The 15,065-nt window shown below is 57.7% G+C and overlaps 2 protein-coding genes across 7 annotated transcripts in view; one reads left to right on the plus strand and one right to left on the minus strand.

Moving 5' to 3' along the window:
- Positions 1 to 5,086: 5,086 nt before the first annotated feature.
- Positions 5,087 to 14,206, minus strand: ZNF467 (zinc finger protein 467). 6 transcript variants are annotated; one of them, XM_045496079.1, is made up of 6 exons: positions 13,709 to 14,191; positions 11,889 to 11,999; positions 11,500 to 11,576; positions 10,915 to 11,031; positions 10,008 to 10,121; positions 5,087 to 7,150 (listed from the first exon to the last, which is right to left on the minus strand). In XM_045496079.1, exons 2-6 carry the CDS (start codon positions 11,966 to 11,968, stop codon positions 5,649 to 5,651), a joined length of 1,890 nt encoding a protein of 629 aa, XP_045352035.1. In that variant the 5' UTR covers positions 11,969 to 11,999; positions 13,709 to 14,191; the 3' UTR covers positions 5,087 to 5,648. The 6 variants fall into 6 exon arrangements, with proteins under 6 accessions (XP_045352035.1, XP_045352034.1, XP_045352037.1 ...); XM_045496078.1 differs by having other exon boundaries at positions 13,622 to 14,191; XM_045496081.1 differs by lacking the exon at positions 11,889 to 11,999 and having other exon boundaries at positions 13,709 to 14,192.
- LOC123607306 (SCO-spondin-like) overlaps positions 13,792 to 15,065 on the plus strand; it is a 56,823-nt gene continuing 55,549 nt past the window's right edge. Inside the window, exons 1-2 of the mRNA XM_045496418.1 lie at positions 13,792 to 13,816; positions 13,876 to 14,072. Of these exons, the coding sequence (XP_045352374.1) occupies positions 13,792 to 13,816; positions 13,876 to 14,072 (222 nt within the window). The remainder of the gene's footprint in view (positions 13,817 to 13,875; positions 14,073 to 15,065) is intronic.

Raw genomic sequence — 15,065 nt, forward strand, 5'->3', positions numbered from 1 at the left:
AAGTGGGGATAATAATGGTAGTTATTGTGAAGATTGGCTGTGTTAGGTAAATATTAGCTGCCATTATTACTAGCGGTAGCAATGGCAAACCCTTCTCACACTGCCTGCCCCTTCCCTCAGTAGTTTCTTTGGAGTGGCTGACACCGGGAGGTGGGGTGTGGCAGCCAGCTCTGTGAAGTGCTAGGGGAAGGAAAGAGTCCTGATTATTCCATGCCTCACCAGCAGGGGGAACTGGAGAGGAGTATTTGCTTTGCACACACAGAGCTAGACAGCCCGTTCTCCTTGCAAACTCAGTGCCACAAATGCCTGACCTCCTGTGGCACCGCGCCCGGTTGCACAGGTCAGCCCTTAATTACCCGCTCTCTTGTGTTGTTCTGGATTCTCCCACCTCCTCTTTGCTCCAATTCTAGCATCCTTCAAGACTCACTCAGGACCCTCCTACTTACCAAGCCCTCTCTGATGTTCTGGCCTGAAGCCTCCTCTTGTCTGGACTCCCCCCGTGCCCACAGTGGGCCATATACTATCACATGGGATGGTCTGGGTGTTTCATAAAACTCAAACTTTCTCTCCCTAAAGCTTAGGTGTATGAGCCCAGACCTTGGCTTTTATTTCTTTGGAGACTGCAGGGCCCCTGGTGCTTGTCTTCTATATGGATTCTAAATGCCACAAGGGCAAGATCTTTCACTTAATTCCCTATAATGTTTGCAGAAGGCTGCAAAGATGTTAAAGCTCCGCCAGTCTCTTTTTTTTTTTTTTAATTTAATTTAATTTTTATTTTAGAGAGAGAGCAAGCTGGGGAAAGAGGCAGAGAGAGACAGAGAGAATCTTAAGCAAGCTCCACACTCAGCACAGAGCCTGATGTGGGGCCTGATCCCACGACCCTGGGATCGTGGCCTGAGCCGAAATCAAGAGTCAGATGCTCAACTAACTGAGCCACCCAGGCGCCCCAAAGCTTAGCCAGTCTTTACGGGTGGAAGATTAAAATGCTGGAGTGTCCCTGTCTGCTGAGTGGACCAGGCCTGGGGGGGGTGGGGGGCGGACACATAGAATCTTTCTGACTTGAGACTCACAGAGATGTCTGGCAGGTCGCTCTGACCAGCAGTTCTTGTCCAGCCCTACCGATCGGGAGGGGGAGAAACAGGAGGTCGAGCCACACAGACATTTCTTTGTCTTTAACGTATCTCATAAATTTACCCCCTTCATTTTGTTCCTTTCATTGCTGCCAAACACCCTCTTTACCACCAATTTAGTTTCCCAAGCATGGTGTCTGTCGCCTGGAAAGAAAACGGGAACAGTCTGTACAAAGTACACTGGCCATGTGTTTGTCTGAAACACACGAGGCTGGCCCCTTACTGATCCCTCTCCCCTCCTGCTCAAAGCGAAAAGCAGCAACAACACAGGAGTGGAGTGCGTGGGTGTGCTGGGTGCCCATTCATTGGTGTTCATGCTGGAAGGAGCGCTGGAGCGGTGGGGGATGGCCGTGAGGTCCCCAGCAGGCAAGATGCACTGTCTTCTGTTCACTACTGTGCTCCGATACAGGTGGCCAGCATAGTTCTTCGTCTTTCTCCGCCTCCCCCAGTGCTGTGGTCATCACCAGAATGGCCCTGGGGCTGGGTTCCACCTAGGATCTCCCAGTGAGATCAGTTGGAAGTTAGGAGATTGGGGTTGGAGGGAGGTGGGAGCCCGGGAAAAGGGCCTAGAGGAGGGGGAAGTGTTTGTCAATCAGGACTGAGTCCCTTGCTCTTATATGTACAGATCACCTGAGTGGTGATGGCCAACCAAAATCCTAGAAAATGATAGCAATAAGACAGCTGTCCCCGGGGCGCCTGGGTGGCTCAGTCAGTTAAGCGTCCGACTTCGGCTCAGGTCATAATCTCGCGGTTTGTGAGTTCGAGCCCAGCGTCGGGCTCTGTGCTGACAGCTCGGAGCCTGGAGCCTGCTTTGGATTCTGTGTCTCGCTCTCTCTCTGCTCCTCCCCTGCTCACACTCTGTCTCTCTCTGTCTCAAAAATAAATTTAAAAACATTTAAAAAAAAAAAAAAGATAGCTGTCCCCAGCCCATCCATTTGAGAAGGGGCATAGGTGGGATACGGAGGCCTGAGGACTCAAAGTCTAGGCCATCAGGAAAAACTAGGTGGATGCCTGGTGGGGTTCAGGTCTCCAGGGTGTTTGTTATCTCCGTGAACTATTACAATTCAGGGAAACTTGCTGGATATTCATCACTTTGGTGGTAAGTGAATTTGGACCCCATCTCCCTCACATGCAAGAACTCGGATCTGTGGGCTGGAAGAGTTTTCTAACCTGTTGGCAGTTACAGGGATGTGGAGCTCATTCTCCTGGCTACCAGGACAGTGGGTGGGGCTCTAGAGCCTCCCCCCTCCCCGCCCAGCTACACCGCAGCCCTGTACTGCTCTCTCACTGACCCTAAGAGTCACCTTATTTACATGGGCCATCACATAAAAAAGATTGGGACAGAGTTTCTGTCTGGGATGAAAAGGTTCTGGAAATAGCCGTGATGTTTACATAACATTGCGCATGTATTTAATGCTACTGAAGTGTGTACTTTAAAATGGTTAAAATGGTAAGTTTCGTGTAGTGGTAAATTTCATGTAAGGATCGGGGTTTGGAAGGAAGGGAGGGAGACGGGCTGTGAGAGATGTAGGATCTGGGGACCCCACAGGGCTTCGAGGGGCGAGGGAGAGAGGCGTGTGGGAAGAAGGTGGGGTTGGAGCCATCCTCTCCCTGTCCTCTCCCTGTCCTCTCCCTGTCCTCTCCCTCCCTCCGTCCTTGCCTTCTCAGTCCACACATCCAGACCCCACCTCTGCTCAGCTCTGTGTTCAGGCCCCCATCTTCCACGCTGTATTCTCTGGTCTTCAGAGCCACAGAGCCATTCAGCACTTATATACCATTTCTTTGACATTCATCTGTCACATCCAACCTCATCGTAAGTTCCTGATGGACATGTGGCTGGTGAAACCCCACCGCGTTCCTCTGTGGCTGGTTCGTACCAGGGAGCAAAGACGGGGTACTCTATACCCACTGGCTACTGTTGATCTTGGGAACGAGATTGGGGAAAATAAATAAATTTCAATTACTTAATAAAACATTTTGTTCTCTATCTAGAAACGGTACATTTGTGCTGTTTTTCACATACTGGGAAGTGGTTCTAAGGTAAAAAGGTTGCTGCTTTACTGAGAGTCATACTTGGGCTGGCTTACACCGGGGGTGGCGTGGGGGGTATATATTGGTTTTGGTGAGACTGCCACTGTTTGACCCTGAACTCCTCCCTGGGGAATAGCCATCAGGAACCCCAGTCCTTCATTGCAGACACATAGCATTTTCTAGCACCATCTGTCTTGATTACCACCGGGCCTGACCCTACGTGACTTGACTATTTGCAAACAAACTCGAAGGACAAAAATACACCTTGTCAAGAAGATTCGAGAGAACGAGAAGTCCTGTAAATGTCTGGCACATGGTAGGTCTCGCCAAATATGCCGCAGGATCTAAAAGCTGTTCTTACACAAGAATTCCGGAATGTTTAGAGGAATATAAACATTGGTATAACCAACATCAATGTCTCTTTCATGTGTTTGATTTTAAAAGTCTGTGCGATGACTTTTTTGGCGGGAATCCCAAGTTCGGTGCCTAAGAGGCCTGGTAAGCAACTCCAGAGAGCAAGGCCAATGGGCGTGCCGAGGGCCCAGGACGCTGCGCCCCCTATCCCTGTGTCTGAAGAGGCCATCTGCCGCTCAGCCCTGGCCACCGGTTTCCAGATCTTCCAACTTTTCACAAGAGAACCCGGAAGTCCAGAGTTGCATGTGAAATTTCCAAGCATTTAAAATGCTGCTCAGGCCAAACTCAGCGGCTCCTATTTATGGCCACACGGCTGTCACAGTCACCTGGAATCACTTACTCGTTCTTGCCACAGAAGTCAGACTCGCTGCATTCAGAACCCCTGTGTCCTCCGTCCTTGGCCTTTAGGTCAAAGAGGCCTTCTAGCTGACCTCGCTCGTTTACCTGCATCTTGGTCTCATTTTCTTCTACCTTCTGTGGGACCGTGCATTTGTGATTCACCATTGGAATGGGAATTCTGTCCCAACTGCCCCCGAAGCACCTGCCAACCCATTTCCTTGCTGCAAAATCCAGAGGACTTGGAAGTTCTTATTACCTGATCTCTTGACAACCTTCAGCTGCTGAGTTCTTCCTCTATTCCTGAAACATTGCCTTTCCTCAGCTCCTCTGCACTGTTTTGGGGCTTCCCTTTCCACTCTCTGGCACCGCACGCTCCCAATCTTTCCATCTGGCAACTCGTGCTCATTCTTCAGGCCTCGCGTTAGAGGTGTCCTCCTCTTGCAAACCTCCCTTGACCGTTGCTAGATTTTGGACCTTCCCAGGTGTCTTGGATGCCCTCACCACATGCTCCCAAAGCCCTCTGGGCTCACCCTACCCTAGAATTTCTTACATTTCCTGCAAGTTTGTCTGTCTTGCTTAGTATTGTTTCCCAGTGCCCAGTGTAGTGCTTGACATGTCATAGGCACCCGATAAGTATTTGCTAGGATTGTTTTTGGTGATGGAAATCGCCTCAGCCCTCATCGACACCAACGATCTTGTAACGAGAAAGCAGAGGCCCAGAAAAATGAATGCTCTGCCCCCAATCCTACGAGAGGCACAGGAGGGATCAGACCCAAGCCTTCACCATGCCCAGCACGTTCTCCATCATCCTACCCTTCCCTTCCCCGCCAGCCAGCCTGCCCAGTTGCGCAAGCACAGCTACAGAGAAGTTTGGATCAAGCGTCCATCATGGAGACAGAATTTAGGGGAAATGGTAATGGAAAAGCAACCTTCGTCTGCTGTTGGTGTCCTTCCTCACGCTGCCAGGCAGGGTGGCAGGTGGGGCTGCTGTTTCCAGATCCCTTTGGGAGAGCTCCAGGACCCAGGGTGGCCAGCCATCTCCATGGGAATGGCCAAAGGGCACCCGGCCCCTCTGTGCATCTCCTACAGGTCTAGCGTCAACACCTGCCATGAGAAATCTATGTTAATGTTTCTTCCATCAAATGTTTGAGCAAGAACCAGGGAGCAGGATAGTGGTTTAGCAGTGAGCGATATTATATTTTCATTTGGTACCGCCCATGACCAGCACCTGGCTAAATTTAGCTCACCCAGGATAGGAAGGGATGGTCCTCTGTGGGAGAACTAAGGTGGGGTGGTGGGTTCCCACCCTGTGCTCATTTAACAGCCCTGGATCCTTCTATTTTAATTTTAATGACACTTTAAGTACACAGATAACCATTCTTTCGCCCCCCCCCCCCCCCAGTAGAGGTTCCTGACCCAGTCAGCTCTTAGTCATGCGCGCAGGGCACGTGTGTGCGTAGGGGCGTGTCCAAGAAATGTCTGCTTTCTGATGGGGTCCGTTGCTGGGAGTCTTCCCAGGACCCAGGCCTGAACGGTTCCCGGCAAGGGTTCGTTATGAGCACCGTCTTTGTCGCAGTGTCCAAACCGGTTACCCTCTCCCAACTTCTCTCCAGCAAGAGACGGAGGGAAGAGCAGCCGTCAGGGGCCCAGGCCGTCGTGCTCACTGCCCAGAAGATCTCCGGCCTGGGCCTCTCCAACCAGCGAGCCAAGGAAGGGTCCCGACGAGAACCAGGCTCAGAAGAAGAGCGGGGGCGCTGCCACCTCTGTGGGAGTGGGCCAGGCTGGGGCGGAGAGGTCGGCGTCGGAGGCCGGGTGGGCGGCTTCGCCGTGGATGCGCTGGTGCCGCACCAGGTGGGTCTTGCGGCTGAAGCTCTTGCCGCACTGCGGGCAGGAGAAGGGGCGGGAGCCCGTGTGGATGGCCTGGTGGCGCACCAGGTTGGTCTTGGAGCTGAAGCTGCGGGCGCAGACGGCGCAGGCGTGGGGCCGGCTGCCCGTGTGCACCGCCTGGTGGCGGCCCAGGTGCGACTTGCGGCTGAAGCGGCGGCCGCACTGCGCGCAGGCGAAAGGCCTGGCGCCGCTGTGGGCGCGGGAGTGGGCGACCATATTGGGCCTCGAGCCGAAGCGGCGGCCGCACTGCGGGCAGGCGAAGGGCCGCTCGCCCGTGTGCACCCGCTGGTGCCGCGCCAGGTGCTGCCCGTGGGCGAAGCCGCGCCCGCAGTCCTGGCAGAAGAAGGACCGCTCGCCCGCGGGGGCGCCCTGGGTCGCCGGTGTGCCTCCGGGCGCGCAGGCCGAGGGCTCGGCGGCGGCGGGGTCCACGGTCGTACCCAGGGCGCACTCGTCGCAGCCAAAGGGGCGCCCCTCGCTGCGGTGCAGACGCTGGTGCGTGGCGAGGTTCTTCTTCCAGCCGAAGCTCAGGCCGCAGTCGGAGCAGGAGAAAGGCTTGGGTCCGGGAGGGGACGGGGTGGGGGACGGGGCGGGGGAACCCGGCGAGGCGGGCGCGTCGGGCGAGGGCGGGGCGCGGCCGGCCGCCTCGTGCACCCTCTGATGCCGCACCAAGTGCTGCTTGTGCGTGAAGCTGCGCGAGCACTGCGCGCACTGGTAGGGCCTCTCGCCGGTGTGGATGCGCTGGTGGCGGATCAGGTGCGTCTTTTTGCGGAAGCGCTTCTCGCACTCGGTGCAGGGGTAGGGCCGCTCGCCCGTGTGCGTCTTCTGGTGCGAGCCCAGGTGTATCTTCTGGCTGAAGCGCTTGCCGCATTCGGCGCACGGGTAGGGCCGCTCGCCGGTGTGCGTGCGCAGGTGGCGGGTCAGGTGGGCCTTCTTGCTGAAGCGCTTGTCGCACTCGGAGCAGGGGAAAGGCCGCTCGCCGCGGTGGCTGCGCTGGTGCAGCAGCATGTGCGCGCGCTGCGTGAAGCTGCGGCCGCAGTCCGGGCAGGCGCAGGGGCCCTCGCCGCGGTGCAGCCTCTGATGCAGCCGCAGGGTCAGCTGGTCCCGGAACCGCCGCTCGCACTCCCCGCAGCCGTAGGGCTTCTCAGAGGTCGGGGCCCACCCGACCAGCGCCAGTCCACCCAGTGTCCCCGGGGCCCCCGGCTCCAGCTTGTACGCGGCGGCCAGAGGCCCCAAGTCCGGCGCGGGGAAAGGGCCGGGGAGTAATGAGAGGTGTTGGGGCCATTCGACCTCCTCTTCTGCCTCCTGATCCTCCTCCTCCACCTTCACCTTGCGAATCATCCACTCGTCCCCTGAAAAGTCAAGACAAGAGGAGCCAATGAAGCCCCACTTTTATTTATGCATTTTTTTTTTTTTTTTTTTTTTTTTTTTTTTTTGCCAATAAGACCACCACTTCTGGAGCCCCAGAAGCCCCAGAAGCTCCAGCACTTCTGGAGCCAGAAACCTGGCTTCTGTTCTCTCCACTCTACTTCTAGGGAACGACCACATCCGAAGGTCACCCTTCAGTCCTCCTCCTTGGTTCTCTGTAGCCAGGGACGCTGGTACTCCAGTCCCCCACCCCATCCTGGGGGCTTTCTCCTAGGTCTCCATGTGGTTGAGGAGTTTCCCCTGTCCCTGCAGAAGGCACTGCTTACTCTTGTGCCCCCTGAATATAAATGTTGCTCAAAGTTCAGGCCTTAGGCTTCACACTGGGGTCACCTGCTTGCGTTGGCTACCCCAGACCTTCCACTCCTTTCTAGAACCACAGTCTCCCATCAGCTGAGCAGCCCCAGTCCCCTTTGGGGTCCTGCAAACTGGCTGCAGCTCAGCAGGCTTATCACCAAACAGCTGACCTTCTCAGACCTACCCCGGTGACTTTGCCATCAGGACTACAGCCTTGTTCTCCCAGTCGCTGGTGTTGGAACCTTGGAAGCTCAGCTCTCACCTTGGAGCCTCCCTTGATCTCTCCCTTCCGGTGGCCACTGAGGAGCTCTGTCTGCCTTCCTCTTGCTTCTCAAGGCTCCCCCTGCCTCTAACTCCATTCTTGCTTCTGGGGCCAGGTGGGAAAGCCCCCGTTTAGGACGAAGGGGATGGAGTTTACAGGAGTTGGGGAACCAGAGAACAGTGCCAACCTCTGGAGAAGCAAGGGGGGGCCCTCTGGGGTAGCAGGTTTGAGGTGAGTCCCACTGGAACTTTGCCTCTCTTGGGCACTGCAGTGGTCCAGCCAAGACAAAAGAGCTCAGGGCCCAGATTGGGAGTGTCTACTTGGGTTCTCTTCTGCCACTAGTCATTAGTGTGACCTTGGTTAACTTACCTCTGTTACCTCTTTGAGCTCGGTGTACTAGTTTGCTTAAGCATAAGGGTTGTACTGGTTCATGGTTTGTAATAATCTCCTGGGGACTTTTACAAAATGCATCCATGGGAGCAGGGTGCATGAATCTGTTCTCTTTCTTTAAAGCTCGCAACGTGGGGGGCCCTGGGTGGCTCAGTCGGTTAAGTGTCTGACTTCGGCTCAGGTCATGATCTCACAGTACGTGGGATGGAGCCCTGTGTGGGGCTCTGGGCTGACAGCTCAGAGCCTGGAGCCTGCTTTGGATTCTGTCTCCTTCTGTCTCTGCCCCTCCCCCGCTCACGCCCTCTCTCAAAAATAAATGAATAAACATTAAAAAAATACTAATAAATAAAGCTTCCTAAGTGATTCTTGTTTAAGAACCATTGAACCAGATGATCTGAGTTCCTGTCTGGCTCTGAAGGTCTGTAATAGCCTGAGCACTGGTTGCATTACACACGAACTGCCACAATTAGATTTCCTCCCGGTGTCTTTCACGGATCCATCAGTTCCAAACAACTATTTATCCTATTGTGATATTGCTTTCGTTTTCATTATGCCACTCTTCTACTCAAGAACCATCAAGAGCTCTCTGTTGTTTACAGGATAAAGTAAGTTCTAGCTGCATCTGAGCTTCACCTCCCACCTCCCGCCCCCAGTCCAACTTTCTCACTACCCCCACACGTAAACCCTCCCCGGCAGCCAGGCAGGTCTGCTCGAATCCCAGCCACGCGTCACCTTTTCTGTGTTAAAGTCTCTTCTCAGCCTAGAATGTTTTCCCATCCTCTACCCCACCCCCATCAGAGCTGAAGTCTAGCCTACGCCTCCCTCAAAATGTAGCACAAACCAACAAAATCTTTGACAAACCAACGCACAAGGATCTCTTACGTAAACACCCATAGCACTTATTGTTAACGCCGTTACACTTCCTTGTGATCTGGCTTTATTGTTATTTGTTTAATCCTTTATTCTAGTTCATATTAGTGTCATCTCAACTAGATCGTAGCTTCCAAAAGGCAGACGTCTTGTGTTCCGTGTCTTTACGTGGCTAACAAAAGCGAAGATTGCCACCATTTATCGAATGCCAACGATAGAGGACACACTGTCTATATGCTGTTCACCAGCCACGAAGTTACTCTTTTCCCTGCTTACAGGTGAACAAACAGGCCGGAGGTGAAGTAGGCTATCTAAGATCACCGGGTAGTCCCACATCCTACCTGCAGTGGAGCAAGGATCCAAACCAGGTCTGTGTCAGCCTAGAGGCAGTCTCCTTGCCTTCTGCCTAACACAGCCTAGACCTAGTAGGCACTAGAGGAACCCCTGGAATATGGAATAAAGGACATCACTCAGGCGGAAGGCGGTAAGTTTGGTGGTGGCAGAAGGGCGATGGCAGTATTGTGGAGACAGAATCAGCTGTTTGATCGCCCTGGGTATGGGGGGATGACTCCGGGACAACATATTTGGAGCATTTGGGTCCACTGAGATCCGTGGAGATTTGGGGGAAGGAGCCTGTCCGGGACAATGTCTTCAAGTGAAGGGTAATTTAAGTCATCCACAAGTAGGCACTTAGGGGGAGGTAGGAGGGCAAGTTAAGACTTCCGGAGGATGTTGAGGCGAGGGTCAGTTTCTCTGGGTGACCAGCCTCGCTGATTCCTGTTGTCTGTGATATGGACCTCTCTCTGGGGGCTGAGGCTCTGCAGCAGAAAGGTGCCAGGAACTAATTCGTCTTAGGTTGGAAGGGGCTGGAGTGGCTGCCTCATCAGAGACCAGCCCGGGAGTTTACAAGGCCCCTGTCCCTTCTGCCTGGGCCCCTGGCGGGCTCGAGAAGTGGGAGGACTCACCTGGGCAGGAGCTCGGGGGTTCAGCCTTCTGTGGTGCACATGCCTGGCCTCCTCTGCAGGGAGCTTCAGCTTCTTCAGTTTGGGCACCTTCCTCTGGTCTGGGGGCCTCGTGCCCTGGCAGAGAACAGGCCACCTCAAGGACTCCAGAGACATCACAGATGGACAGAGGTCCCCACCAGTGCTATCAAGCGGGGGGCTTTTGAAACCCCAGTCCCAGCCTGACTGGCAGGATTGTGTCCCACATCCTACCTGCAGGGACTGAATTCCCAGCTGCCCCAGGGAAGGGAGTGGGGAGGGGGGGGCAGCCTTTGGTTCCTCCAAGCAGGGCAGCTGCAGCAGCTGCAAAGGCTGTGTGGGTTGCAAGAGCCACAGCTGTGAGGAGCTTCTGGAATATGTGTGTGAGATAGTGGAAGCAAGGAAAGGTCGCTACCCTGAGGCTTACAGGAGAATCTTAGGAGGAGGGCCGCAGACCCACCAGATGGACCCGAGTTCCAGGCAAATCATTGCAGAAGATCAGAATGTCAAAAAGCCGGACACAGGCCTGCTTTAGGCAGCCACCTCCCTCACCTCCTCCAAATCTTGCTCAAATCTCACTTCCCAGTGGGGCCTCCTCTCACTCTCACTATTTAATCCTGCAGCCTGCCCCACCCCCACCTCAGGCTCCCTCCCCCCCCAGCACATATCCCCTTCTGATATGTGCTATATGTGTGCTGTACTTTATAAGTACACTTATTTTTATATTTGTTTGCTGAGTCTCTGGCCTCATTAGGATAAGCTCCCTGAAGGTAGGAATCTTTGTCTATTTGGTCACTGAGGTTTTCCAAATAACGAGAATAGCACCCTGGCACTTGAAGAAGGAAAGGTAGGTTCTACCTGAGCCACTGTTCATGGTCCCCCACCTACTTACCTGAGCATGTGCCCAGCACGCTGTCTTCCCTGGGAGGGGACATCTGCTCCTGGGTATTATGGGACCCTTCCCCAGGCTCACTTTGGGGGGCCATCTCAGGCTGTCCCACAGAGAACCCTGTTACAGGTGGAAGGATAGGACTAGGTAAAACATTCAGTACAGAACAGGAGACAAAGAAAGGGGCTCTCCCCCTTCCCCAAAAAGCCAAGGGGCTTTTTCCAACTTGCCCAGGAAGGTAGGGTCTAGCCAGCATGACAGGGGATAGATAGACAGGCTCCCCAGCAGCCTGGCCAGGTATCCACCTCAGCCCCTTTGCATTGAGTCAAGGGCAGGTGAAGGAAGAGATAATAGGTCTAAATATCTGCCCTCTGTTGAGTGCACGTGTATGCACGCAGTCCCACGCAACCTCCACAGGGCCATGCATTCAAATATACCCTGGTAAAACGGAAAAGGATGCTGCCCTAAAGGCCCCTCTGGTCCCTGGGATCTCAGGATTGCAGTCTGAACTGTAGGGACGCAGGGGGCCTACCATGCCCCTGAAGCCTGCCTCCCACCACCCAAGTTCCTCGAGTGCTGCTAGCTCACCCAGGGAGCTGAGGGCCTCAAAGGTCTCTCTCATGGCAACCCAGGGTAGCTCCTCCTGGGGGAGCAGGCCACGGACCCTAAGGAGAGAACACATCCTTGTTCACATTCTTCTCTGGATAGCCTCCACCTGGGCCCTGGCTCTGCCCAACCTCTCCCCATCAGCTATCCCCAGGAGCTCCAAAGGTGATGTCCCCAAGTACTGGTAAAGGGGAAAGAGGGAAGATGGGTTTCAGAGAGCAAAGAGATCTTTGAAGGCCGAGGAGAAGGCCTTGAAGCCATTTCTGCAAGCTCTGGTGGGCTCTAGAAATCAGCGGCACCCCCACCCTCACCTGGCGGGTCTCTGAACCAGGCCCAGCCCTCCAGTGCTCCCCACCCCACAGTGCCCTTGCCTGGGGACTTCAGGAATCAATCGATTCTCTGCGCAGAGGGTGGGGAGTGGAAGACCAGGGTGGGGAGTCGGGAACTTCATCTCCTGGGCCCTCCAGCTGTCACTGCGGGAGCTGGTGAAACAGGAGCCCGCCGCGGGGTGGGGAGTGGGGGGCGGAGGTGAGTGTCACCATTGGGCAACTGGTGGGGGAGGCCCTCTGAGGAGGGTCTTTGCGGAAGGCAGGAAATGGCTCCGGCTTCCTCTCCCCAAAACCCTACCTCAAAACCACCGCCCTCCCCCTCAGGGCTTCCCTGGCAGGGACACCCCGCCCCCGAGCCCCTTCAATGCTCCTCCCCCGGCGGGTTCCCTGCCCCTCCCCCAGCAGACTACCCTCCCCCACCCCCCCCATTTCTGGCAGCCTTCCCTCTGCCCCTCCCTTCTCCGGCTCCCTCTGCCTTCCGCCCTCTCTCCCCACCGAAGCTGGCTGGCTCCCCGGATCCGCCCCCTGCCCCGCCCCTCCGGCTCCTCCCCCTGCTCACAGCCGGGCCAGCCCCTCCCGGCCCCCTCCGGTAGGCCCTCCCCAGCCACCGCCCCCCTGACCCTCAGCTCCGGGCATTCTCCGCGACAGGGCTCCCCTCCTCCTCCCCCGGCTCAGGGCTGCCTTTCCCTTCCCTCCTGGTTCTCCCCGAGGCTCCATCCCCCTCCCCGGCTGCACACCCTCTCCCTTCCTTTCCCCCTCCTCTTTTCCTTCCTCCCCAACGCCGCCCTCCTCCTCCCCGCTTTTCTCCCTCACCCCGCACTCCCCTCCCCTCTCCCTCTCCTCCCCCACTCTGGTTTCCCTTCCTTCTCCTTTCCTCTCTTCACCTCAGTTCCCTCCCTCCTCTCCCCCCCTCCCCAGCCCTCCTCCCCTCTCCCCACACCATCCTCCTCCCTCCCTCCATCCCTCCCTCCTGCAGCTCGCCTTCCCCTCCGAGGCCCCCGTCTCCCTTCCCCCTTTGCCTCCCCAGCAGGCTCTCGCTTCCCTACCCTCCCGGTCCCCAGTCCCTAGAACCGCTCTTCCCCTCCCCCTTCCAGTCCGCTCCCCGAGCTCCCACCCTTGTCCCCAGGCTCCCCCGAGCCCGGGGCGTCTGCGGCTTACCGCTGGCTCAGGACCCTCGCACTGACCCTCCTCCTCCCCACCCCTACCTCCCCACACACCTCCGCTTCCCTCCCCTCTCTCTCAGTGGGTCCCTTCCCCATTTCTGCTCCCCTCTGACTTCTACCCACCCCCCCCACCTCAAGTTTTCCTCTCGACTAGACCCCTCCCGTCCCACCTCCCGCCTCCGTTTGTTCCCTAGAGCCTCTTCAGTCCACCTCCCGGCCCCTCCCGGGGCTCACCTGTCAGCGCCCTTCTCTCCCGCCCCTCCCCAACGGCCCGACCCCTGTGCCTCGTCGCTCCCCTTCCCCCCCCCCCCGTCCCCCTCCCACACTCCCTCTCCTCTTTCCGGAGACTTCCCCTCGCGAGCCTCCCCCCTCCCCCCCCCTTTCCCACCGGACTCCCACCGGGCGCCCTCACCCCAGCCTCCGCCCCTCCCTCCAGATCCCCGGTCTTCCTTCTTTTCTCCACTACCGTCACCACCCCCCAAGCCAGGCCCTCGCTCCCCAGTCCCATCCCCTCCCCTCTCCAGCCCCTGCCCCTCCCCTGCCCCTTCTTTCCCCCCAACTCCACCCCACCCCCTCCGGCGCTCGCAGCGCCCCCACCCCCGGGGCTGTCACCTGCGCGGAGCGGGCAGTGACTGAGTGTCGGTGTAGAAGGGGAAGCAGGCGGAGCCGTCTGCCGCTGGGCGCCTCCACGGCCCGTACCTGGCGGGCTGGCTGGTCGGGTGTCCCCGCTGCTGGCGGGACCCAGGCGCCCCGGCCTCCTGCCCCAGCCGGCTCTGCTCGCAATGGCGCCCGCTGCCTGTAGCTCGGGTGCCGACCGCCCGAAAGACTGACAGACTGACAGCCCTGAAACTTCGCGGGGAGGGGAGAGGAAAAGACGCGGAGGGAGCGGGAGCGGGGAAGCGGCGCCCGGCAGGGGGGAGGGGAGCGCGGAAGCGGGAGGGGAGCTGCGGGGCGCCCCGTGGGGGAGGTAGGGGCAGGGGTGTGCTGGAGTGGGGTCGCGGGAGGGCGCACAGCCGGGTTAGGCGGGCAGGTGACGGTGCGGAAGGACGACGGCCCCGAGGAGGTGATGGAAAGTGGAAGCCTAGGAAGGGGGGGGGGAGGGAAGAGGGGGAAGGGAAGGGAGGAGTGTGGGGGGAGGGGGTGGAGGAGGGAGAGGAGGCAGGGAGGAAGGGCAAGCGGGCTGCGAGGGAGGGTGCTCACAGGCGCCGAGGGAGGAGCCAGGGGAAAGGTGGAGCGCGGGGGGAGGGGGTGCGGTGAGGAGTTGGGGAGGGGGAGAGGAGGGGGCGTGCTCGGGGGGAGGGGAGCCGGGGAGTGCGTTGCTGTCTTTGAATCGCGAGTGCCCCCCGGGAGCGTGTCAGCGCGGCGCCTCGCTGTGGGATTGAGTCCACGGACTGTCGGTCTGTGGGGTTGGTCTGGGAAACTCCGACCCGCCCCTGCTCTTGACCCAGATTCCACCTGGGTCCACACAGAGCCACAACCACGGACCCCGATTTCGGGGGACCCGGTCCGATACCCGCGTCGCGATCCGGGTCCCTTGGGGCAGCGAGGGGTGGTCGAAGGAGACTGAGCTGGGCCCCAGTGCCTGCGGAGAACGGGCCTTTTGAAGTAGAAATTGGGGTGGGGGCTTTGAGCCAGGTCCCCAGGGAGAAGGCGGGGCTGGATCGCAGGCACCAGGGGGTGAGGCGGGAGTGGGGCTGGGCGGGGACTTCGAGGGCGGGGTCCGGGGGGAGGGGGCTGCCGAGTGGGGAAGACTTCTTTGGGCGGGGTGGGGGCTGGCCCTCCTCCTGGCCTGGAAACCTGTACCAGTTAGGTGTGGAGGGATGCCCTCAGCCCTCAGATCCGCTCCTGGAGGGACTTGGGGGTCCCTGCCCCGGGTTATGATGTTTTTCTTTGGCCTTGCCACCCGGGCACCTGACTCTTCCTGAAAGCTCCTCACATCCTGTGCTCCAGGAGCTGAAACGTGGGCTGGTTATTCCAGGCGCCCTCTCCCTCATCTCTTTCTCCAATCTCCCCTGGCTTCCAACTTTCTCCCTCCTGCCCCCTTTAGGGTAAAGGG

Source organism: Leopardus geoffroyi, chromosome A2, assembly GCF_018350155.1.
Source record: "Leopardus geoffroyi isolate Oge1 chromosome A2, O.geoffroyi_Oge1_pat1.0, whole genome shotgun sequence".
NCBI classification, from domain to species: domain Eukaryota; kingdom Metazoa; phylum Chordata; class Mammalia; order Carnivora; family Felidae; genus Leopardus; species Leopardus geoffroyi.

Excerpts from the sequence above, each read along its gene's own strand:
- ZNF467 (XM_045496079.1), bottom strand. The coding sequence starts at position 11,968 with ATGAAGTTCCCGACTCCCCACCCTGGTCTTCCACTCCCCACCCTCTGC. Across the intron at positions 11,577-11,888 it reads TTGATTCCTGAAGTCCCCAG|GGTCCGTGGCCTGCTCCCCC; the intron begins GCAAGGGCACTG and ends TTCTCTCCTTAG. Across the intron at positions 7,151-10,007 it reads ACCCCCGAGCTCCTGCCCAG|GGGACGAGTGGATGATTCGC; the intron begins GTGAGTCCTCCC and ends TTGACTTTTCAG.